Source organism: Thalassophryne amazonica, chromosome 13 (genome assembly GCF_902500255.1).
Source record: "Thalassophryne amazonica chromosome 13, fThaAma1.1, whole genome shotgun sequence".
Taxonomy (NCBI): domain Eukaryota; kingdom Metazoa; phylum Chordata; class Actinopteri; order Batrachoidiformes; family Batrachoididae; genus Thalassophryne; species Thalassophryne amazonica.
The window spans coordinates 44,150,722-44,174,890 of record NC_047115.1 but is presented as its reverse complement, the minus strand read 5'-3'; the positions used below and the strand labels follow the sequence as shown (position 1 = coordinate 44,174,890).

Below are 24,169 nucleotides of genomic sequence, written 5' to 3'. Positions count from 1 at the left end.
TGGACGATAGATAATAACAAATAAAACTGGTTTTTGGGACTTCCAATTTGGATGGACAAGACTAAGAGACAAGCTTTCAAATGAATTAAAGCTCTGTCTAGGTTTTTGATTAATTAATAAGCTGGAATGGAAGATTGCTGCTAATCCTCCGCCCCGGCCCGTGCTACGAGCATTCTGACAGTTAGTGTGACTCGGGGGTGTTGACTCATTTAAACTAACATATTCATCCTGCTGTAACCAGGTTTCTGTTAGGCAGAATAAATCAATACGTTGATCAATTATTATATCATTTACCAACAGGGACTTAGAAGAGAGAGACCTAATGTTTAATAGACCACATTTAACTGTTTTAGTCTGTGGTGCAGTTGAAGGTGCTATATTATTTTTTCTTTTTGAATTTTTATGCTTAAATAGATTTTTGCTGGTTATTGGTGGTCTGGGAGCAGACACCGTCTCTACGGGGATGGGGTAATGAGGAGATGGCAGGGGGAGAGAAGCTGCAGAGAGGTGTATAAGACCACAGCTCTGCCTCCTGGTCCCAACGCTGGACAGTCACAGTTTGGAGGATCCAAGAAAATTGGCCAGATTTCTAGAAATGAGAGCTGCTCCATCCAAAGTGGGATGGATGCCGTCTCTCCTAACAAGACCAGGTTTCCCCCAGAAGCTTTGCCAATTATCTATGAAGCCCACCTCATTTTTTGGACACCACTCAGACAGCCAGCAATTCAAGGAGAACATGCGGCTAAACATGTCACTCCCGGTCCGATTGGGGAGGGGCCCAGAGAAAACAACAGAGTCCGACATTGTTTTTGCAAAGTTACACACCGATTTAATGTTAATTTTAGTGACCTCCGATTGGCGTAACCGAGTGTCATTACTGCCGACGTGGATTACAATCTTACCAAATTTACGCTTAGCCTTAGCCAGCAATTTCAAATTTCCTTCAATGTCGCCTGCTCTGGCCCCTGGAAGACAATTGACAATGGTTGCTGGTGTCGCTAACTTTACATTTCTCAAAACAGAGTCGCCAATAACCAGAGTTTGATCCTCGGCGAGTGTATCGTCGAGTGGGGAAAAACGGTTAGAGATGTGAACGGGTTGACGGTGTACACGGGGCTTCTGTTTAGGGCTACGCTTCCTCCTCACAGTCACCCAGTCAGCCTGCTTTCCCGACTGCCCGGGATCTGCCAGGGGGGAACCAACAGCGGCCAAGCTACCTTGGTCCGCACAGACTACAGGGGCCTGGCTAGCTGTAGAATTTTCCACGGTGCGGAGCCGAGTCTCCAATTCACCCAGCCTGGCCTCCAAAGCTACGAACAAGCTGCACTTATTACAAGTACCGTTACTGCTAAAGGAGGCCGAGGAATAACTAAACATTTCACACCCAGAGCAGAAAAGGACCGGAGAGACAGGAGAAGCCACCATGCTAAATCGGCTAAGAGCTAGTAGCTACGCAACCTAGCGGATTCCTAAAAACACGCAAAGTGAATAATGTGTAAATAATCTAGAGGTGATTCAGCAGAAGGAGTGCTTTAGTTAAGGCACCAGACAGGCCATGAAGCAGCACAGGTAACGCACGGCAACAGCGAACGCACGACAACGGTGCTAAAAAAATAAAATAAAAACGAAAGCGTTAGCAAGCTAGTTAGCTTGCCAACGCTGATGAAAGTTAGCTGATGAAAGTGCTCCATCGCGATGTTTCGACCGTTAGAGGTCTTCTTTAGGCGTTGGAGCACAGTGAAAAAGTAAAAAAAAAAAAAAAAAAAAAAAAAAAAAAAAAAAAAAAAAAAAAGTAAAAAAGACTGTTAGTTCAAAGTCCAAAGCAGCAGGTAGCAGTCTCTGTGTAAACAGTTCCAACAGAGAGCCAAAATTCTGATGCAACGTCTTCCTCCGTGTGTACTTCCGTGCGTTCAGACTCCGGAAATCTTCTGAGTCAGTAACAGTTACTTTTTTAGACCAAGCAGAGGGAAAAAAATATGGAATCACTCAATTCTGAGGAAAAAATTATGGAATCATGAAAAACAAAAGAACGCTCCAACACATCACTAGTATTTTGTTGCACCACCTCTGGCTTTTATAACAGCTTGCAGTCTCTGAGGCATGAACATAATGAGTGACAAACAGTACTCTTCATCAATCTGGCTCCAACTTTCTCTGATTGCTGTTGCCAGATCAGCTTTGCAGGTTGGAGCCTTGTCATGGACCATTTTCTTCAACTTCCACCAAAGATTTTCAATTGGATTAAGATCCGAACTATTTGCAGGCCATGACATTGACCCTATGTGTCTTTTTGCAAGGAATGTTTTCACAGTTTTTGCTCTATGGCAAGATGCATTATCATCTTGAAAAATGATATCATCCCCAAACATCCTTTCAATTGATGGGATAAGAAAAGTGTCCAAAATATCAACGTGAACTTGTGCATTTATTGATGATGTAATGACAGCCATCTCCCCAGTGCCTTTACCTGACATGCAGCCCCATATCATCAATGACTGTGGAAATTTACATGTTCTCTTCAGGCAGTCATCTTTATAAATCTCATTGGAACGGCATCAAACAAAAGTTCCAGCATCATCACCTTGCCCAATGCAGATTCGAGATTCATCACTGAATATGACTTTCATCCAGTCATCCACAGTCCACGATTGCTTTTCCTTAGCCCAATGTAACCTTGTTTTTTTCTGTTTAGGTGTTAATGATGGCTTTCGTTTAGCTTTTCTGTATGTAAATCCCATTTCCTTTAGGCAGTTTCTTACAGTTCGGTCACAGACGTTGACTCCAGTTTCCTCCCATTCGTTCCTCATTTGTTTTGTTGTGCATTTTTGATTTTTGAGACATATTGCTTTACGTTTTCTGTCTTGACGCTTTGATGTCTTCCTTGGTCTACCAGTATGTTTGCCTTTAACAACCTTCCCATGTTTGTATTTGGTCCAGGGTTTAGACACAGCTGACTGAACAACCAACATCTTTTGCAACACTGCGTGATGATTTACCCTCTTTTAAGAGTTTGATAATCCTCTCCTTTGTTTCAATTGACATCTCTCGTGTTGGAGCCATGATTCATGTCAGTCCACTTGGTGCAACAGCTCTCCAAGGTGTGATCATTCCTTTTTAGATGCAGACTAACGAGCAGATCTGATTTGATGCAAGTGTTAGTTTGGGGGATGAAAATTTACAGGGTGATCCCATAATTTATATCTCAGAATTGAGTGAGTCCTTATTTTTTTCCCCTCTGCTTGCTCTAAAAAAGTAACCGTTACTGACTGCCACAATTTTTTTCCTGATTTCTTATAGTGTTTCTTAAAGCCAGAAAGTTGCCATTTGAAATGACTTCAGTTTTGTGTCATGTCTGTGATCTGCTTTTTTTTTCTACAAAATTAAACAACTGAATGAACGTCCTCTGAGGCCGGTGATTCCATAATTTTTGCCAGGGGTTATAATTCATGCGCAATTAATCCTCTCCCCAGTGGGACAGGGCCCTAACCTTGTGCAGGTCTACAATTTTTTCCCTGGTGTCCTTAGACAGCTCTTTGGTCTTGGTCATGGTGGATAGGTTGGAGTGTGACTGACTGAGTGTGTGAATAGGTGTCTCTTACACAGGTAACAAGTTCAAACACGTGCAATTAATACAGGTAAAGTGCAGAGCCAGAATTCTTGCTGGCTGATAGGTGATAAAATACTTATTTCATGCAATAAAATGCAAGTTAATTATTAAAAAAAAAAATCATGCAATATGATTTTCTGATTTATTTATTTTTTTTGATTCTGTCTAACAGTTGAATGTACCTACGATAAAAATGACAGGCCTCTCCATTCTTTGTAGGTGGCAAAACTGACGATGGATCAAATACGTATTTGCCTCACTGTATATAAAAAGTCAAACGGGTCCACACATTTGTGTTTCCAATGCTGTTGGTCAGCAATTCATGCCCATCTGATGTTTTCTGTTTTTCAAATTCCATCAAATCCCACTTGAGCTAGATTGCAAACTCCAATCTGAACAGGGTCTTAGCTGCACACTTTAGAAAAAAATAGCTGCCATGTCTATTCACTAGAGTTAAGCATGTCACACGATGCAACAGACGTCTGGTATGCTTCTGGGACATGTCCCTCATGCTGCCTGTCTGCAAGGTTTAATCTGTTAACAGATGCCTAAAAAAAAAAAAAAAAAAAAAAAAAAATCATGCAATGTAGCTGTAATAGGAGCATGGCGCTTACATTTAGGTACTCGACTGGTTTGGTCACATTAAACTTGTCCATAGTAGAGATGATTATAGCTGGTGTGGTGAGGAAGAAGAGCAAGATGAAAAGAACACAATTGATGACCAAGCAGCGGGCCCACCATGAGACTCCTCCCAGCGACAGATGCTCCCTGTGGAAGTAAGGTTTCATAGCTGTGTTAGACTGTATTAGACATAGAGAGATGACCTGTAGTCATGGACACAGATGGCCAGTAAACCGATACTCAAGGTCAAAAACTGTGTTGACTGCTTGCATAAGAATATCTGCTCCTACTAGACAGAAGTTTAATTATTCTTCAGTCTGCTATGTACAAATCTCTATCTGTACAGAACCCTACATTATATGAGTATGAAGTATTGTTATTCCACCCAAACTATTGCACTTGCTTTCTGTAACTGGTACAGTAATTTAATGAATTATTATCTTTAACTACAGCCAAACTTTGAACCGAAGCTTTATACTGGTTTAATAACATCTTACATTACTTAAATATGGGCTTACCAGTAGACATTTTGTGGATCAGGGGCATAGCTGACAGTCCAGTTGGATGTGTGAAGTCTGGAGCTCAACTGAGATCGCTTTGGCTCCCGACGACAGTGACATCCCTGAAACTTGCATGCATTAAAGTCCTTCAAAATTCTGAAAAGAAAAATATCAAACCAAACACAGTTGCCACAAATCTCACATCTTTTTACTTAGACAACAATAACTAAAAAAAAAAAATCATGTACAAAACCACAAATTTTAGTGCATGAAGGTGTACTTACACAGCAGTCATGGATTCATTCTGGAAGGTGACAAAGGACATTCCTAAGGGTTTCTTGCCAATCTTCTCCCTCTCTGCCTTGTATTCTTCTTTTAGTTTAGCTTCCAGTTTAGTATAATAGCTCACTGCCTCTTCCTGTATGGGGCATGGAAATCTATTAAGGATCAGTGAGGTAGGTTTTTAGCAGTGGTATATTCAAATTTCACCCAAAACTTAGAAAGACAAAGGATAAATACATAAATCGCATGTTATGCACAATCCTACAGCCATTATGTGCTCCTTTGACCAATGCATCAGAGAGCATTCTGACCAGCTGCATAAGGATATGGTTTGTGAACTACACTGTCCAAGTGCAAGACCCTGCAGCACGTAGTGGACATGGCTAGAAAGATCATTGGTGCTACATTTCCCCTACCTCCTGGACATTGAGAACATCTCACTTGTAAACCTACTAATACTGTGAGTGGCTCCAGTTCTCCCATCCCACATACAGCTCTTCAGGCTTCTGCCAGTGGGAGGCGATACTGGAGCCTTCATACCTACTTCATCAGATTGGGTAACAGACTCACCCTTCAGGCTATCCGGATGGTCAACTCTGTTCTCTGCCTTCAAAGGGTCTGGATGGTAACACACTCATTATACCTTCTACAAGTCTAACAGTGTTGGATCCATAAAAATATACATCCTTTCACACGCACAGGACCAGCATCCTTGTACAGAACAACAGTCTAAAATATACTGCCATTACTTTCATTCATGCGCTTCCATGCGCAGGAGCCTTATTTTAAGTCTTGTCTCCATACCTGGCAGAGTAGTTCTGTTATGGAGTTTTTTGCTACTTGTTTTATGCCATTTTCAATGATTAAAGCAAAAATAAATAATTTTCATGCCCAAACCATAAGCAGTCTATCTTTTAATCAAAATCCTTTTGCAATCATCCCCTCCAGGGATGCATTCTGGAGGGCTTTTTGATGACTATTTTCTCACCCTGATCCCCTCAATTTAGTTGTACTGTTTAATGTGCTCTGTATTTGTATTTTCTATTGTCTATTTTCACCTTTTCTTTACCTTTAACCAAAACTGGATCACAACTGACATGTTTGCTTGATAAGATTACTAACCACAAGAGCCACAATCATTTTCATATTTTTGGCTTCCCTTATCCTAACTGGCCTGATTTTAAAGCTAGAACACCAAACAGACCCAGTTATGCTCAAGTTTAGACATTACATAAAAAGTGATATTGCTTCACAGAAAAGTTAAAATTTCCTCACAATGCAAGTGATACTCTTTAAATAACCATTTCTTTGATACAAATTAATTCCAGCTCTATTTAAGGATCCTCCAAAATTTAGCAAGCTACAATCGACATACAGCTATACATCTCAGAAAAGCATGTCGCCTTCAGAAATCCATCTGCAAGTTGTAGAATTGGGAGACAGAATGTGTGCGCATTTGAAGCAATGTGAAATATATGTTTTGAAACTTTCACTGTGGCAGCTCTGAATGCTGCTTGCTGTCACTATGCTGCAAAGCCAACATGCACTGCTGATGATCTAAAACAGGCTTGATGCATAATTAAAGCAGAGTGTTAAATTGCTTTAAAAACATGCACCGTGGCTCTGTCAAGAAGCAGCAGCAAGCTGTTCGGTTCACTAGCATCACGTTTCTGGAATATGCAGTTTTATAACAGGTAGCATCTCGGGTTTAATTTATCCAATATCGAACAATTTTAAAAAATGGATGATTCTGATCAGATGCAACTGGATCTGCGACTGAGGTTAAGTAATAATCATGGAGGCTTTCCTAAAGAACCATTCCCACATACAAGATTTTAACAAGTTCCCATGAATCCACCAGATCAAAGTTGTCATGGTGAATCCTGATCACATTCTGACAATTCACAAACCTTCTCTGCAACGAGGTCATGACCTTATTACAACAGAGAAGTGAGTCATAACTGAACCAGGAACTGCCATAATTTAGCAAGATACCATCGAGACTATCAACACTTGTAAGACTCAATTATGAGCCCTGCATCGTGTTGCTGCATGACTTGACATGAATATCCAGGACTGCCTTCAAGATGGGAAGACCAGGCACACTGTAGAACAAAAGCTGTCAAACTTGTAAAAATTCCATGACAGCGCAGCATCCTATACTATCAGGACAGTGTCGAAGACTCACTAAAACAACAAGACTATCCCCGGGACCTGTCACAAATAGATGGTTGTGGTGGTGTCGCCATGGCCAAAACTTGTGCATGCGGAAATGGAGTTCGACATCATTCCTTGTACAGGTCCCGGTTGGAGGACTAATGTTTACTGATGCACTGGGCTACTGAAACGACAATCTTCAGCGAAGTCTACTGTGGGCTACAGCAAGATGGAGGAATGAACCCTTTTCCCAAATAGCGAGCAAAACAGTTATTAGAAAGCTTTGCAGAAGGGCACCATAGTTTGACTACAAATGTTTTGTTTGTTTTTAACTAGTCTGGGAGGACCTACAACATATGCCTGTCAAAAAATAGAAGTGTAGTGACACACATACACAATAATAATTCAGTGCATTTCAATTACACTGGAAACAAGAAGCAGTATTAAAAGATATTTAGCTGGTGTTCTGTCAGCTGCTGTGTGACTGAATAGTCTTTCCAGATTGTTACAAAATGTTTTTTTCTTGAAATCTTTTGAATTATGTTTCAAGCATGATGACAAGTGTTTCATTCCCTCTCCATGATGCAACATACGTATACTCCGTTGTGACTTATATTATCAATATGATTGCAACAATATAATAGTTGTGGTGGTCGTGAATACCATCTCTGCATGTGTAAATAAGAGACTTCCAAGTAAACAGTTTTGTCTTGATGGGAAGCTCCAAAAATAAGGTGTCTGACCTGTTCACAGCCTTTGATGATGCAGCAGCAAAGGTGACCACATGGCTTTGGGTTTACCATGGTGGTAATGTGCTCTTTGTCATGTAGGTCAATGAAGAATCTCTTGCTACGCTCTGCCTTCTTCCTGCAAACAAAATATCAGCCACATCATACTCAAGAGGTTCAGGAGCTGGGAACCATTTGGACATTCATAAAAAAATTAAAAAAAACAACCTGCAAACAATCCTTTAACACATTTATTACCTTTCCGTATGAAGATACATCAGCCGAGCCACATCATAACAGATTCGTGCTTCCCGCACAGAACAGTTTTCATATGCCTGCCTATGAAATAAAAGCAGAGTGGCTGTTCATTAACCAAAGGGTCAGTGGTGCAAATAGTCTTTGAAAACACTAAACTCAAAAATGTTCCCAGTGTGAATGTCAGCACCTTACACAGAAGCTGATGGCATCTATGAGACAATGCCAATTGTTTGTTCAGTTCAAATTAATTTATTTATATAGTGCCAAATCACAGCAAAGTTGCTCCAAGGCACTTCACGTGGGTAAGGAATAACCTTACTTTGGATATGGTGAAAACATTAAATGCATGAGTGCAGATCCATCCATTTCTCAGAGGCTTTGGCTCCGTCACAATTCTCTGGACAAAATGCCTTGTGTGGTGGTGTTTCAGTACAAACACTAACTTGTTAACCTTACTCTTATTTATCTGCATTTATGTATATTAATAATTTCTACACTTTTATCAAATTCTTTCACACAGAGGTGGCAATCATAATGACCTAATGTGTTCTCATTTGCTTCATTTCAGCAGTTATTTTCTCATCTGAGGGTCATAATTGAAACTGTAGAGAAATGCAACTGAAACTTTAAGGCTGCTGCCACGCTGGAGATGGAATGCAAAATATATCCTGGCAACGTCACGTGTTACTAAAATAAATGCTGGCTTGAGGTCTGAATGTGATCATGCAAAGACAACTCGGAAAAAATTAAACATAGGCCTGAAAGTCTATTTACACCTATTTTACAATAAAGTATTGGAACAGTGGCAGACAGTAAACAGTTTCAAAGGCTGCCTTTTTCTTGTGTGTCTTGGAGATTGCCCTAGGGAGGAGAACAAAGAAATAACATGACATTTTCAGTTAATAGGTTAGTCAAATGTCATTTTTAGTTTTTTAACCATCATGATACACGATTTGAATAGTTTACTATTCTGGATCGTAACAGGCACATTCCCTATCAGAATATTTGTTAATAGTAAGACTCACAGAATAAAAACAGAAGAGAAAACTAATTTTAAAAATATACTACTGACAAAGTGTTCACTGCAGATCCTTGAATGGCTTTTGGGAATCCAAGGTATCCCATCTTCCTCATTCCTGTGGATTGCTTTGTTTTGGTGCTGCTCATTGCTGAGAAATCTGTAGATCGTTACAGTCTTTCCTTGCAATAAACATTTCACTCCAACTGCTGCCATGAGGCAATAAAAGTCACCTTACAAGTCTTTGTCAGATAATACATTTGGTGATTTACTTGGATTATTTTTAATATTTTCTTTATTATTCTCCATAGATTCTGCTTTAAAAGAGAGAGTCTGCCGCACTAGGCTACTGCCTGCGCAGGGCATTATGGGATATTCTATAGCAAAAGATTACAATACAACAGGAAGTGAACACAATCCTTCCTTTTAAAATATTCAGTGACTAGAGTGTTGGTTTTTACAATATGTATTTGTAATTAATAACTGCGATGACAAAACAATTGAAATAAAGACAGTTATTGTATACCTTTTATCATTTGGATGAAGCAAAATAAAATCAACTGTAATTCCATACCTTTTAAATTTAAAAACTCAAATTTATTTTTAGAATTTACTTTTTCATGGTTTACAGTTAAGGGCACATCTAGCTGAATCTTTAAATTTTAATTATGGATGTTGCCACATTTTTCAAGGGGCTAAAAGTAATTAACTGCTGTGCTATTTCACAGACATTTGTATTAAAACCTCATTATTTCAGTGAAATGTGCTGATAAAAGGTCTAGAATTTTTTGCAAGGTTTATGTAGCCTTTTACGTTACAATACAATGAGTCATGAAGAAACTTCTTTATATAGCAAATCTGGTAAGAGGAGGTCATCCTCAAATAGAGTAACTATGCATGAAGGGGATGATTTAAGGAAACAACAAAGTACAAATAAGTGCTTTGGGTTCTCCCTTGTTTCAAACTGGGTTGCTATAGCAGATTAGATGTGGATCGGCATAGATTTTACACCGAATGCCCTTCCAGATGTGACTCCATATTACATGGAGAACAGGTAGGGGTGGACTTGAACCGAGAACCTTATGGAAACAAGCACACTTAACCACCAACCCTGCCCTAAAGAAATCAAAAAGGAAAACTTATCTCTGTATTAAGTGGACAAATGTTTTACAAGGATAAAGAAAAACTGTAGACTCCTCTGAGCCAAAGCATTCAGCTGAGGGAAAGCAATTAAAATCCAGTAAAGAAATTAAGTAAGAAGTAAAGTATTAAGTAGGAGGGGACGAGACTGCTGAGAGTATGAGAACCAATACAATAAGAAAACAGAAACATCACATCAACTTGTGTCTTATCTTACAACAGTAAGTCAGAGAAAACTATGAACAACGAAAGCAAGAAAGACAGTTTGTCAAAATCAAGTCAACAAATGTCAATCAAATCAATTTTTTTATATAGCGCCAAATCACAACAAACAGTTGCCCCAAGGTGCTTTATATTGTAAGGCAAGGCCATACAATAATTATGTAAAACCCCAACGGTCAAAACGACCCCCTGTGAGCAAGCACTTGGCTACAGTGGGAAGGAAAAACTCCCTTTTAACAGGAAGAAACCTCCAGCAGAACCAGGCTCAGGGAGGGGCAGTCTTCTGCTGGGACTGGTTGGGGCTGAGGGAGAGAACCAGGAAAAAGACATGCTGTGGAGGGGAGCAGAGATCGATCACTAATGATTAAATGCAGAGTGGTGCATACAGAGCAAAAAGAGAAAGAAACAGTGCATCATGGGAACCCCCAGCAGTCTACGTCTATAGCAGCATAACTAAGGGATGGTTCAGGGTCACCTGATCCAGCCCTAACTATAAGCTTTAGCAAAAAGGAAAGTTTTAAGCCTAATCTTAAAAGTAGAAAAGGTGTCTGTCTCCCTGATCTGAATTGGGAGCTGGTTCCACAGGAGAGGAGCCTGAAAGCTGAAGGCTCTGCCTCCCATTCTACTCTTACAAACCCTAGGAACTACAAGTAAGCCTGCAGTCTGAGAGCGAAGCGCTCTATTGGGGTGATATGGTACTGCGAGGTCCCTAAGATAAGATGGGACCTGATTATTCAAAACCTTATAAGTAAGAAGAAGAATTTTAAATTCTATTCTAGAATTAACAGGAAGCCAATGAAGAGAGGCCAATATGGGTGAGATATGCTCTCTCCTAGTCCCCGTCAGTACTCTAGCTGCAGCATTTTGAATTAACTGAAGGCTTTTTAGGGAACTTTTAGGACAACCTGATAATAATGAATTACAATAGTCCAGCCTAGAGGAAATAAATGCATGAATTAGTTTTTCAGCATCACTCTGAGACAAGACCTTTCTGATTTTAGAGATATTGCGTAAATGCAAAAAAGCAGTCCTACATATTTGTTTAATATGCGCTTTGAATGACATATCCTGATTAAAAATGACTCCAAGATTTCTCACAGTATTACTAGAGGTCAGGGTAATGCCATCCACAGTAAGGATCTGGTTAGACACCATGTTTCTAAGATTTGTGGGGCCAAGTACAATAACTTCAGTTTTATCTGAGTTTAAAAGCAGGAAATTAGAGGTCATCCATGTCTTTGTAAGACAATCCTGCAGTTTAGCTAATTGGTGTGTGTCCTCTGGCTTCATGGATAGATAAAGCTGGGTATCATCTGCGTAACAATGAAAATTTAAGCAATACCGTCTAATAATACTGCCTAAGGGAAGCATGTATAAAGTGAATAAAATTGGTCCTAGCACAGAACCTTGTGGAACTCCATAATTAACTTTAGTCTGTGAAGAAGATTCCCCATTTACATGAACAATTTGTAATCTATTAGACAAATATGATTCAAACCACCGCAGCGCAGTGCCTTTAATACCTATGGCATGCTCTAATCTCTGTAATAAAATTTTATGGTCAACAGTATCAAAAGCAGCACTGAGGTCTAACAGAACAAGCACAGAGATGAGTCCACTGTCCGAGGCCATAAGAAGATCATTTGTAACCTTCACTAATGCTGTTTCTGTACTATGATGAATTCTAAAACCTGACTGAAACTCTTCAAATAGACCATTCCTCTGCAGATGATCAGTTAGCTGTTTTACAACTACCCTTTCAAGAATTTTTGAGAGAAAAGGAAGGTTGGAGATTGGCCTATAATTAGCTAAGATAGCTGGGTCAAGTGATGGCTTTTTAAGTAATGGTTTAATTACTGCCACCTTAAAAGCCTGTGGTACATAGCCAACTAACAAAGATAGATTGATCATATTTAAGATCGAAGCATTAAATAATGGTAGGGCTTCCTTGAGCAGCCTGGCAGGAATGGGGTCTAATAAACATGTTGATGGTTTGGATGAAGGAACTAATGAAAATAACTCAGAACAATCGGAGAGAAAGAGTCTAACCAAATACCGGCATCACTGAAAGCAGCCAAAGATAACGATACGTCTTTGGGATGGTTATGAGTAATTTTTTCTCTAATAGTTCAAATTTTGTTAGCAAAGAAAGTCATGAAGTCATTACTAGTTAAAGTTAATGGAATACTCAGCTCAATAGAGCTCTGACTCTTTGTCAGGCTGGCTACAGTGCTGAAAAGAAACCTGGGGTTGTTCTTATTTTCTTCAATTAGTGATGAGTAGAAAGATGTCCTAGCTTTACGGAGGGCTTTTTTATAGAGCAACAGACTCTTTTTCCAGGCTAAGTGAAGATCTTCTAAATTAGTGAGACGCCATTTCCTCTCCAACTTACGGGTTATCTGCTTTAAGCTACGAGTTTGTGAGTTATACCACGGAGTCAGGCACTTCTGATTTAAAGCTCTCTTTTTTAGAGGAGCTACAGCATCCAAAGTTGTCTTCAATGAGGATGTAAAACTATTGACGAGATACTCTATCTCACTTACAGAGTTTAGGTAGCTACTCTACACTGGTATATGGCATTAGAGAACATAAAGAAGGAATCATATCCTTAAACCTAGTTACAGCGCTTTCTGAAAGACTTCTAGTGTAATGAAACTTATTCCCCACTGCTGGGTAGCCTCATATGAAGTCGGAACTAACAGGATACCAAATTATACTCTGCTTTTCCTGATGTGTGATGTTCCTCAATTATGCTCAACAACCACAAAAAAATGCTTAAAATCCAATGACAATCAGAAGCTGTAAATATGACCTTTCATCTGATTTGAAAGAACATATGTATTTAAAAACAACATGCTACAAGGTTACTAACAGTCATAAATACTGCTTAAAAATAGCTCATTTCCACTTTTGAGTGGTTCAGCAGTGATCTATTGCAAATACCAATAAGCCCCAAATCAAGTGACTGATAATTCACTACATAAGATTGCCAACAGTTACACAAGACCATATAAGATGAAATAAGTACTATCTGTACCATTTCACACACACTAAAACAGGGAAAACATGTTTGTGGGCACTCATCCCAAGGATCTCTACAACTAGACAAGGGACGCAGCATGACATCAACACAGAAACAAAAACCAAAATACCAAGTTTTGAATGATTCAGTCAGTGCTGGAAATTCCTGCTAAACAAGTCAGCTGACTGTGGCTGCTCTCTGCCTGATGATTCAGCAGTGCTGTTTAGTGGCAGCTGTCCTGAGACTCTGTCAAGAATGGATAAAACTGGATGGATATTTGGTAATTAGGTTTTCTGATATGCACTTGAAAATCAATTTCTAAAACATTTTATTTTTAAATTAATACTGCATAAATCAGTTACTGAAATGCAAACACTTCTGAACTCAAACACTGACTGATAAAAATGGATGACTAATTGTTGCACATTGGTTACGTATGGAAATACAATTTATAACCTCAAATCAGAAAAATCTGGGATGGATGGAAAATGAAAATAAAACCTGCAGTGATTCGTACATTTATTTTGATTATTTCATTGCAGACAGTATGAGCCAAAGATATTTCCTGTGTTATTTGGTGAATTTCGATAGGAAGGTGGCTTAGTGGTTAGCACTGTTGCTTCACAGCAAGAAGGTTGTGGGTTTGATTCCTACCTGGGGTCTTTCTGTGTGGAGTTTGCATGTGCTCCCCACGTTTGCGTGGGTTCTCTGAGTGCTCTGGCTTCCTTCCACATCCAAAGACATGCAGGTGAGGTGAATTGGAAGCTTAAAATTGGCTGTAGGTGTGCATGAATGCCCTCAAATGCCCCTATGTGTGTGTTTTTTGTTGTCCATCTGTTGCCCTGTGATAGACTGGTGTCTTGTCCAGGGTGTACCCCACATCGCGCCCCATGAGTGCTGGGATTGACTCCAGTCCCCCGCGACCCTTATTGGAATAAGCATGGTATGGATGGATGGATGGGGTCAATTTCAATTCATTTGGGAATGTACACCCAAATTTCTTACATTTCAGGCCTGCAACACACTGAACGACACCCCCCCACCCCACCCCAAAAAACAAACAAACAAAAAAAAAAAACAGGGACAGGGCACATTAGGACTAGTAATAAGATAAAAAATTTTTTTTAAATAAAATTATGTTATTTCAAAGAGGTTATGTCAACAGGTGGTCATAATCACAATTTGGTACAAAAGCAGTAACCACAAATGGTTGGGTATTTGGGGAGCAAAGCTGGGAAGAGAATCTCCATTTTGTCAATAAATGTGTGAGAAATGTATTCAAATGTTTAATAACAGTGCTCCTCAAAGAAAGATTGGAAGGGGTTTGCATATTTCTCCCTCTACAGTGCATACCTTTAATGATTCAAGGAACATGGAAGAATTTCAGTGCATAAAGGGCAAGACTAATCTTGGCATCCATGATCTCTGATCGCTCAGACAGCATTGCATCAAAAACTGCCATTTATCAATAGCTGATATAACCACATGGGTAAGGCATTACTTTGGGAAAGCTTTGATAAGCACTACAATACAGAGTTATATGGAGATTCTGTAGACGATGACGATGATATAGTTACTAGACTTTGACTGGCCTGCAGTCCTGACCATTACCCATGGAGACTGGAAGGAGAATTTTGAGATGAAAAATACAAGCAGCTCCCAGTCTTGGAGGATATTTACAGCACACACTGCCTCAGGAAAGCTACCAGATCTTGCGTAGACTCCATACACCCAAGCCACAGTCTATCTGAATTTCTCCCGTCTGGCAGACTCTACAGAGCATTTCATGCACGGACCTAAAGGCTCAGAGACAGTTTTATGCCAAGAGCCATAAATGGACTTTACCAGTCCATCAAGTGGCCCTGGCATAACTTTTTGTACTCACATTAAAACACCCCATTGCAACAGACCTCAGCCGTTTTTAATGAACATTCGCACTATATGTGCATTGTACTTGTTTTTTAATATTATATTTTTCTCATTGTATAGGGTGATTATTATATAGAGAAGCTGCACACTGAATCTTCTTTAACTGTGTACAGTAACAATAAAGGAATTCAATGACAATGACCCCATACTGTTGCAACCCTTAAGTTAAGAAGACTTCATTGCTTGGTATCCTCAGTGCCAAAACATCTTAAGTGCTGTGACAAGGAATGGCAACATTACAAAGTGGTAAATGTCCCAACATTCTGTTGTGTAGAAGGCATAAAATGTGTACAAACAAATGAATCAGAATCAAATTTATTGCCAGGTAAGTTCTCACATACAACCCCAATTCCAATGAAGTTGGGATGTTGTCTGAAATGTAAATAAAAACAGAATACAATGATTTGCAAATCCACTTCAACCTATATTCAATTGAATACACCACAAAGACAAGATATTGAATGATCAAACTGATAAACTTTATTGTTTTTGTGCAAATATTTGCTCATTTTAAAATGGATGCCTGTAACACATTTCAAAAAAAGCTGGAACATTGGTATGTTTACCACTGTGTTACATCACCTTTCCTTCTAACAACAGTCAAGTGTTTGGGAACTGAGGACACTCATGATTGGGTATAAAAGGAGCATCCCAAAAGCCTCAGTCGTTTACAAGCAAAGATGGGGCGAGGATCACCACTTTGTGAACAACTGCATATTAAAAAAAAAAAAAAAAAATAGTCCAACAGTTTAAGAACAATGTTTCTCAATGTTCAATTGCAAGGAATTTAGGGAGTCCATCATCTACAGTCAATAATGTAATCAGAAAATTCAGAGAATCTGGAGAACTTTCTACATTAAGTGGCAGGCCGAAAACCAACACTGAATGCCCGTGAACTTTGATCCCTCTGGCGGCACTGGATTAAACACTGACATTGTGTAAAGGATCTTACCACGTGGGCTCAGGAACACTTCAGAAAACCATTGTCAGTTAACACAGTTCATCGCTACAGCTACAAGTGCAAGCTAAAACTCTACCATGCAAAGCGAAAGCCATACATCAACAACATCCATAAACGCCACCGCCTTCTCTGGGCCTGAGCTCATTTGAAATGGACAAACGCAAAGTGGACAAGTGTGCTGTGGTCTGATGAGTCCACATTTCAAATTGTTTTTGGAAATCATGGATGTCGCGTCCTCTAGACAAAAGAGGAAAAAGACCATCCAGATTGTTACCAGTGCAAAGTTCAAAAGCCAGCATCTGTGATGGTATGGTGGTATTAGTGCTCATGGCATGGGTAACTTACACATCTGTGATGGCACCATCAATGCTGAAAGGTACATCCAGGTTTTGGAGCAACACATGCTGCCATCCAAGCAACGTCTTTTTCAGGGATGTCCCTGCTGATTTCAGCAAGACAATGCCAAGCCACATTCTGCACGTGGTACAACAGCGTGGCTTTATAGTAAAAGAGTCCAGGTACTAGACTGGCCTGTCTGCAGTCCAGACCTGTCACCCATTGAAAATGTGTGCTGCATTATGAAGCGCAAAATACGACAACAGAGACCCCGGACTGTTGAACAACTGAAGTCGTACATCAAGCAAGAATGGGAAAGAATTCCACCTACAAAGCTTCAACATTTTGTGTTCTCAGTTCCCAAACGCTTATTGAGTGTTGTTAGAAGGAAAGGTGATGTAACACAGTGGTAAACATACCACTGTCCCCGCTTTTTTTGAAACGTGTTGTAGGCATCCATTTCAAAATTAGCAAATATTTGCATAAAAAACAAAATCTATCAGTTTGAACATTAAATATCTTGTCTTTGTGGTGTATTCAATTGAATATAGGTTGAAGAGGATTTGCAAATCATTGTATTCTATTTTTATTTACATTTTGCACAGCGTCCCAACTTCACTGGAATTGGGGTTGTACAAGTAATTTGATCTGGTGTCAATGGAGTTAACCACACAAAACATGAAATATCTTTGGTTCATACTGTGTGCAATGTCATAGTAAATGTTAAGAATCACTGCATGTCCCCCCCAATAACATCCTAATCTTTTCGGATTTAATGTTGGAGTTTAACAACTAATGACCATCAGGTCATATTTGCATAAAAAACAAAATCTATCAGTTTGAACATTAAATATCTTGTCTTTGTGGTGTATTCAATTGAATATAGGTTGAAGAGGATTTGCAAATCATTGTATTCTATTTTTATTTACATTTTGCACAGCGTCCCAACTTCACTGGAATTGGGGTTGTACAAGTAATTTGATCTGGTGTCAATGGAGTTAACCACACAAAACATGAAATATCTTTGGTTCATACTGTGTGCAATGTCATAGTAAATGTTAAGAATCACTGCATGTCCCCCCCAATAACATCCTAATCTTTTCGGATTTAATGTTGGAGTTTAACAACTAATGACCATCAGGTCACCTCTGCAAGCATGTGCCATTGCACTGCACTATGAACTGCCCTGGGGTTTGGTTGACAACAACTCAGGGGGATAGCTAATTCATCCATACCTCACAGATGTATCTACAGCCAAAAGAACTTTCTTAAAGAGATACCATGTAATTTCAGACACAGATTACATATAATCCCTTTTTGTACCCCCCACGAATGAGAACTTTGATGAAAAACTGCGCTACAAGGACATCTGCAAGAGAGACATGAAAAACTGCAACATCGATGTCCAGACGTGGGAGAGCTGTGCAGACAACCACCCGCTTGGCGTCTTTCTATCAAACAGGGCACAAAAGCCTCGGAAGCAACACGGAAATCAGTCGCCATCAACAAGAGAGCAAAGCGGAAAGAGCGCCAACACAAGCCCTAGAAACCCACTCACTTCGCCTGCGCCAGGTGCGGCAGAGACTGCCATTCAAGGATCGGACTTCACAGCCACGCCAGAAAGTGCAGACGAACCAACTAGGGTCTACACCATCGTCTCTCGAGACGGACGGATGCCGAGAGAGGACCCCCCCCAAAAAAATCCTTTCCTTCACAACTCCACTGTGAAGCTGTGATTGATGGCGCAACAGACCAAAGTTGCATGATGCGCTTTCTCTAATCAGCCACAGAAGTATAACTCCTCGAGTTTCATCTAGGTAGCTTCTCTCACAATTGTCTCTTTGCAGAGTTATTCAATTTTTCTAGTCTTATGACATAGACAGTAAAATACATCAGTGTAAAAAAAAAAAAAAAAAAAAAAAAAAAAAAAAAAAGAAGAAAACTTCTTACTCAAAGTGTTGCTTTATGTCTTTGCCCTCTGCATACTTGGAGATTCCACTGATAAATAAAGTGCGGTTTACCTGTATAGACGTTAAGGCAAGAAATTACCAAAACATATAGAGGTGAGTGCAGATGAATAAAATGACAATTTGCTGACTGACACCATGCCACCCACCAGGTCATCCTCTTTGTAGTGCATTTTGGAGGTGTGCCGTCTCATGCTGTACACAGTCAGTAACAGGTAGAGGAATGCAAAGATTGTGTGCAGCCACAGTAGTGTATTCCTGAAAACCCACAAAAGGTTGGCAACAGCATAAAAAAAAAGTGAAAGACTCCAATTAATGTATCAAAGTAGAGATGAAATAATATGACTGCATAAAGTGACTCACTTGACATCTAAATTTGCAAGCGTTGTTCGCCCAAAACTGTAGGCATCATTTTCTGTGCAAACACAAAATTAACAAGATGACATCTTTGGACGACAGACTTTAAAAAAATCACACTGTACTACAACAACAACAGCAGCAGCAACAACATTAGTGAACCGGGGCTTGGCAAACTGTTAGAACAGTTAGAAAAACTATTCAGTAATTTCAAATTAACACCTAGAAGGGCACTTAAAAAGTGCATATCTATGCAGGGGAAATGGTGGCCCACCGTTACTTCCTTCACTGGCCAAAAAACAAAACAAAAAAAAAAAACGGGAGTATCAGATGTTTCATATTATAAACTATGAATGTTAAATAAATAAATGTTAGCATTATCTTGAAATATTAAGGAAACACAACTAAAATGTTTAAAGCAGATGGGGGGTTGCCATTTGGAAACAAATGACATAGCCTCAGTCCTCCATTGAAGGTTGCCATTAGGGTTGCAGGATTTCATGAAAAAACATTTTGTAATTATTCTGAGAAATATTGCAATTGCAGTTAAATATGGACTTGTAAAGTAAGTCCCTTCAGCTGCTCCCTTGTTTGCAGCAGAGGTCACCACAGCAAATCAGAGGTGGATCTGCATATTGAATTGGCACAAGTTTTATCCCAGATGCCCTTCCTGGCGCAACTCCACATTACACGGAGAAATATGGCGGGGGTGGGATTTGAACCGGGAACCCGCCGCACCGAAACCAAGTGCATTAATCACTTGGCCACCACCCCTGCAGGTATGGTCTTGTTAAGTGACAGTCAGATAAAAGCATTCAGACAGTGAAAATTTCTGTAATTTTGCCTCTGTACACCACCACAATGGAGTTGAAATGAAAGAAGATGCTCTTGTTGTGTAGACTTTCAATTTCATCTTAAAAAAAATACATAAAAATCCAAGATTCTCATTTTACAGGCATGAGAATGACCCATCGTAAAAATCCCTATTTTACGGAAAAATCCTTTTAAATTCTCATGCCTGCATTTTATTCAGAATCATGTAGCCTGTCTATTTTTTTTTTAAAGGACAAGGCCCTTATTGTACACTGTGCAGTAAATGTGTGCACATGCTTGTACAAGTTACAAAGCACACTCTAGTGCTGATCTTTCACACATTTTTGTTCAGCCACTTTTAGTCAGAACAAACAAACAAACAAAAGGAATTTAAGAAAGGAAACAGAAATCCAGGATGAATTTAAATGAATAAATAAAAATCCACTCCCAAAATGATCACAAAGTGCCACTTAACCTAAGTAGCACAAGTAAATCACAAAGTTGACGACATTTTCAAGTATGACATGACAATAAAGCTCACCAAACCGGTTTCCAGAGAAGTTAACAGGTAGGATAATGCCCACAGAAAGCACAGCCACAACTACTAGTAAGCCAATGATATGGCGTTGGAAGGACAAGTAATGCACGGCATCGTCACCACACTTCTCCTTTATTTCGTCGTCCCTACAAGGACAACAGGTCAACAAAGTTAACCCCTCAAAACGATGTGAAACAATGAGTTATTAAATAATTCTCATTTATTATTCCATGTTGAAGCTGGACAGAGCTTAAGTAGATTTGAAGCAATAATTTGAAGGCAACATTCTGGCACACAAACTGTGATGTCTCACTTGATACGGAAGATAGCAGTTATCCAGGAGCAGAATCCCTAAAACAGAAGGGAATAGAGAACTGACTGAATTTATTTATTTATTTTATATATATATATATATATATATATATATATATATATATATATATATATATATATATATAGCAGTTTTCACAATGAAAAAAAGTCACTGAATCTAAATATTTTATACTCTATCCTCGTGAACTACAGGAATGCAAGTAGAGTAGGGAGAAAAGGAAAACAGTTTGGGAACCACTGTCCTACAAGAAATGATCATTTTGCATAAGAAGATTACCACACTTACTGTGTCTCTCTGTTCAATGTCAACTGAGCTGGAAACTGACGCGAGGCGCTGAGGTGTCTCAGGCGTCATACTGTAAGCAGAAAAAAACCCCATTAAATTTTCAAAAATGTCAATGAACTCCAGTATCACCATATTCCTAAAGTGAATGTTAACTATTAGTGTCTCTGCACACAGGGATCATCACTCATGTTGCAAACAGAAAAGCATATCTGCACACAAAGACACAAATGCCCTGAAATGGACTGAAAAGATTTATCTCTGTAAATCCTGTGTGGGCTGAACACAGAATTTCGGTCGGTAAACCGGCCGACCACAGGAACAATCTCTGTAGTCACATTCCATGCAACGCTACAAGTAACGGACCTATGTAACACAGGTTGACCACATCACCATCAGAGGAAAGTTTGTGATAAAGGAAGGAAGGTCTAGGAAAAAAGTGAGGAAACTAAAGCATAGTAACAAAAGCCCAAACAAGACCCCTGCCCAACATTGCCACATATTCTGCTATGAGAAAATGTGGAAAAAAAATTTAAATAAATAGTTTAAAAAAAAGTATCAGTGCCTTATACATAAAGCAATTTTGATTTTTCTGCCCAAAAGACATCACACATTGTGTAGTTATAGTTCACTGAAATGTCTGAAGCTGACAAAGGCACTGCTGGAACTCCAAAAAACATTTAGTGGTTCACACTTTCACCATCAAAAACTCAATAGGGATCTTGAAAGGACTGAGGAGAGCCTGCAGTTATAACTGACCGTCAGATCACCCCTCCCACACTGATGAAGTCAAAACAGCTCGTTTCAGGTCTATACTGAAGGTGAACATTATTATGGCTCTTTGACAGACTACCATAGAACAGGGAAGCATTACCTCTCCCTGTAAGCATCTCGCCTGTGCAGCTCATGCGGTACACTCACACAGAAGAAGTCCATGCTTCGTAAAGAGGTCAACACAGATTAGCACACAGATCTGATTAGAACAATGAGAAAGGACAGACACTCAACAGCAGATGTACAAGAGGGACACTAATTAGACTCCTGGTACTGGAAAATGCCTGGAGGAAGAAGAAACAAACCACCAAATAAAAAAAAATAAAAAATAAAAAACACGCCGAAACCCACAGCCTAGGCAAAACATACAAGAGTTAGAGGTTAGATTAACTACACTAAGGAAAGGAAAAGAATAAAAGGGCAGCGAGACAACAAAATAGTGAGATTACATACTAGTCTTCGTTATCCAGGCGACTGTACAGCTGAAACCTTCTTCTGGTAAAGAGAAAAGCAAAAACAAACTAAATTTCTGCAGCAAGACAACGTTGCACCCCTTGGAGGCAAAACACATCCACACGCACAGACAATACAAAAAGGAAATAAGGACTAAGAAAATTATTCATTATATATTAAAGGGGAACTCTTAATCTTTGCAGTATTGATTTAAAACAAAAACCCTGTCACAGGCTAAACAGCTACACAATGTACAGTTTTGGCTCAAACAGTATTTTTGTTTTTATGGAAATACATCTGAAAATTATGGGTTCATCTTATGAGGACTCCACTTTTATATGTCACATACACAACAGTAGGTGGTGACTGAAAACCCTGAAAAAAATGTCTCCCTCTTGGACACATTTTTTATTAACAACAAGCTGCTAACAACATGCAAAAGTCAGGGTGTGAGGTAAAATTTACACATGTGCCAAATATTACTTCTCTGGATTTTTACAGCACAATTACTTAACATAACTTTACCAAACCACCACAATAAAAGTCATAAACCATTCATACATAAGTCAGTTATTCTGCATCATTTACAGTTCTCCCATGGAGCCCTTGCACTTCTGTTCCAGCATCAGAGTGAACTCCTCCTCCTGACTACTATTGCTGATAGTGGCTCAAAGTGGCTGCTGGTGCCCCCCAAATTTTATTTCAGAAATGGTCTCAAATTGCTCCGATTTTATCCAAAACATTGGATATTGTGTGAAAGACTGTCTCCTGCCACTCAGTGATTGAGATCTCCTTCACAAGGTCTACATATACATCCTATGGATAGCCACAATGGATATGTGACTGAATGACCAAGTTTCGATAGTTCATCATGATAATGAACACTGCACATTATTGCCTTGTCCACGCCTAAATGGAACTTTCCCTATAAAGTCTCTCTTTATCATTTTCAAAAAATGTTCTGTAAACAAAGCACCATTTCAAGAAATATCTGTGTACACACTATACCACTGAAAACACTAACTACAGTATATATGCCAGGCCTGTATATGATGCCGTAATGCTCCCACAAAAAATAGAGAAGATGACGTAGAGTGAGCAGAGCAACGAGAGAGGCTCTGCATATGAGGAAGGTCTCCCTCTATTCAGTCCATGACAATGCCACTGACAAGGTTGTCCCACCAACTGCTGGTTCTATCAGGTCTCAGCCAAAGTTTTTTCCTGGTTGTCCGTCACGGTGCATCTAAGAGCATGTAGCATATGTTGTTGACCACGACCATTTTCCGCTTGTTGTAGTAGAAGAGATGCAGAAGGTTTTGCTGTAGTAGTCCCAATAAGCTCAATAGCTTCTGTAGCACAAACACATCCATACTTCGCCATTGTTGTAGTTATGTGACATCTTGCAGCCAGGGTTGAGACTGAGGTTAGACAGGTGGGGCTATGACATTATTTCACACAAAAATGCAAAGGCGGTGTTTTGAGATTGATCTACTCTAGGACCAGTTTTCAAAATACAGCATTTTCAAGATCCGAAAATGACGATTCCATTTGCACGAAACGGCAATACAATACAAAACTTTTGCGGATACACCTAAACTCATCTCCTTGTGGACGGGCCCTGTACTTTACCTGTGTTATTGGGTGCTGACCCATGTGAGAAAGTGGACTGTGTAAGACACAGGAAAGATGTCTTTGCATATGGGGGAGCAGCAAGGCAAATAGGGTTGAGGAAGTTGCCATGATGGTGAGTTGGCGTGGTGATACCCTGCTAGAGGTGATGCTTATCACAAAGTGCAGTAACAGAATGGTCGTCTGCTGGCATGTTGATGTCTCCTCCAAGAACAAGACCTCCATATGATGCATAAGAGTT

At 39.5% G+C, this 24,169-nt stretch overlaps 1 protein-coding gene and 1 long non-coding RNA gene across 3 annotated transcripts in view; one reads left to right on the top strand and one right to left on the bottom strand.

The window, feature by feature from the left end:
* LOC117522886 (CSC1-like protein 2) overlaps positions 1 to 24,169 on the bottom strand; it is an 81,248-nt gene that overhangs the window by 23,905 nt on the left and 33,174 nt on the right. The window contains exons 4-15 of one of the 2 annotated variants that reach the window (XM_034184304.1): positions 22,300 to 22,341; positions 21,076 to 21,145; positions 20,770 to 20,807; positions 20,460 to 20,602; positions 19,112 to 19,163; positions 18,898 to 19,006; positions 18,732 to 18,802; positions 8,154 to 8,234; positions 7,911 to 8,034; positions 5,013 to 5,146; positions 4,747 to 4,884; positions 4,222 to 4,375 (exon numbers count right to left, since the gene is read on the bottom strand). In XM_034184304.1, coding sequence (XP_034040195.1) covers positions 4,222 to 4,375; positions 4,747 to 4,884; positions 5,013 to 5,146; positions 7,911 to 8,034; positions 8,154 to 8,234; positions 18,732 to 18,802; positions 18,898 to 19,006; positions 19,112 to 19,163; positions 20,460 to 20,602; positions 20,770 to 20,807; positions 21,076 to 21,145; positions 22,300 to 22,341 — 1,156 coding nt within the window. The remainder of the gene's footprint in view (positions 1 to 4,221; positions 4,376 to 4,746; positions 4,885 to 5,012; positions 5,147 to 7,910; positions 8,035 to 8,153; positions 8,235 to 18,731; positions 18,803 to 18,897; positions 19,007 to 19,111; positions 19,164 to 20,459; positions 20,603 to 20,769; positions 20,808 to 21,075; positions 21,146 to 22,299; positions 22,342 to 24,169) is intronic. The other variant, XM_034184305.1, reaches the window with a different exon arrangement.
* Positions 9,216 to 23,520, top strand: LOC117522888. Its single transcript, XR_004564361.1, has 3 exons — positions 9,216 to 9,303; positions 12,682 to 12,684; positions 23,508 to 23,520. It is a non-coding gene; the product is annotated as an uncharacterized LOC117522888 (long non-coding RNA).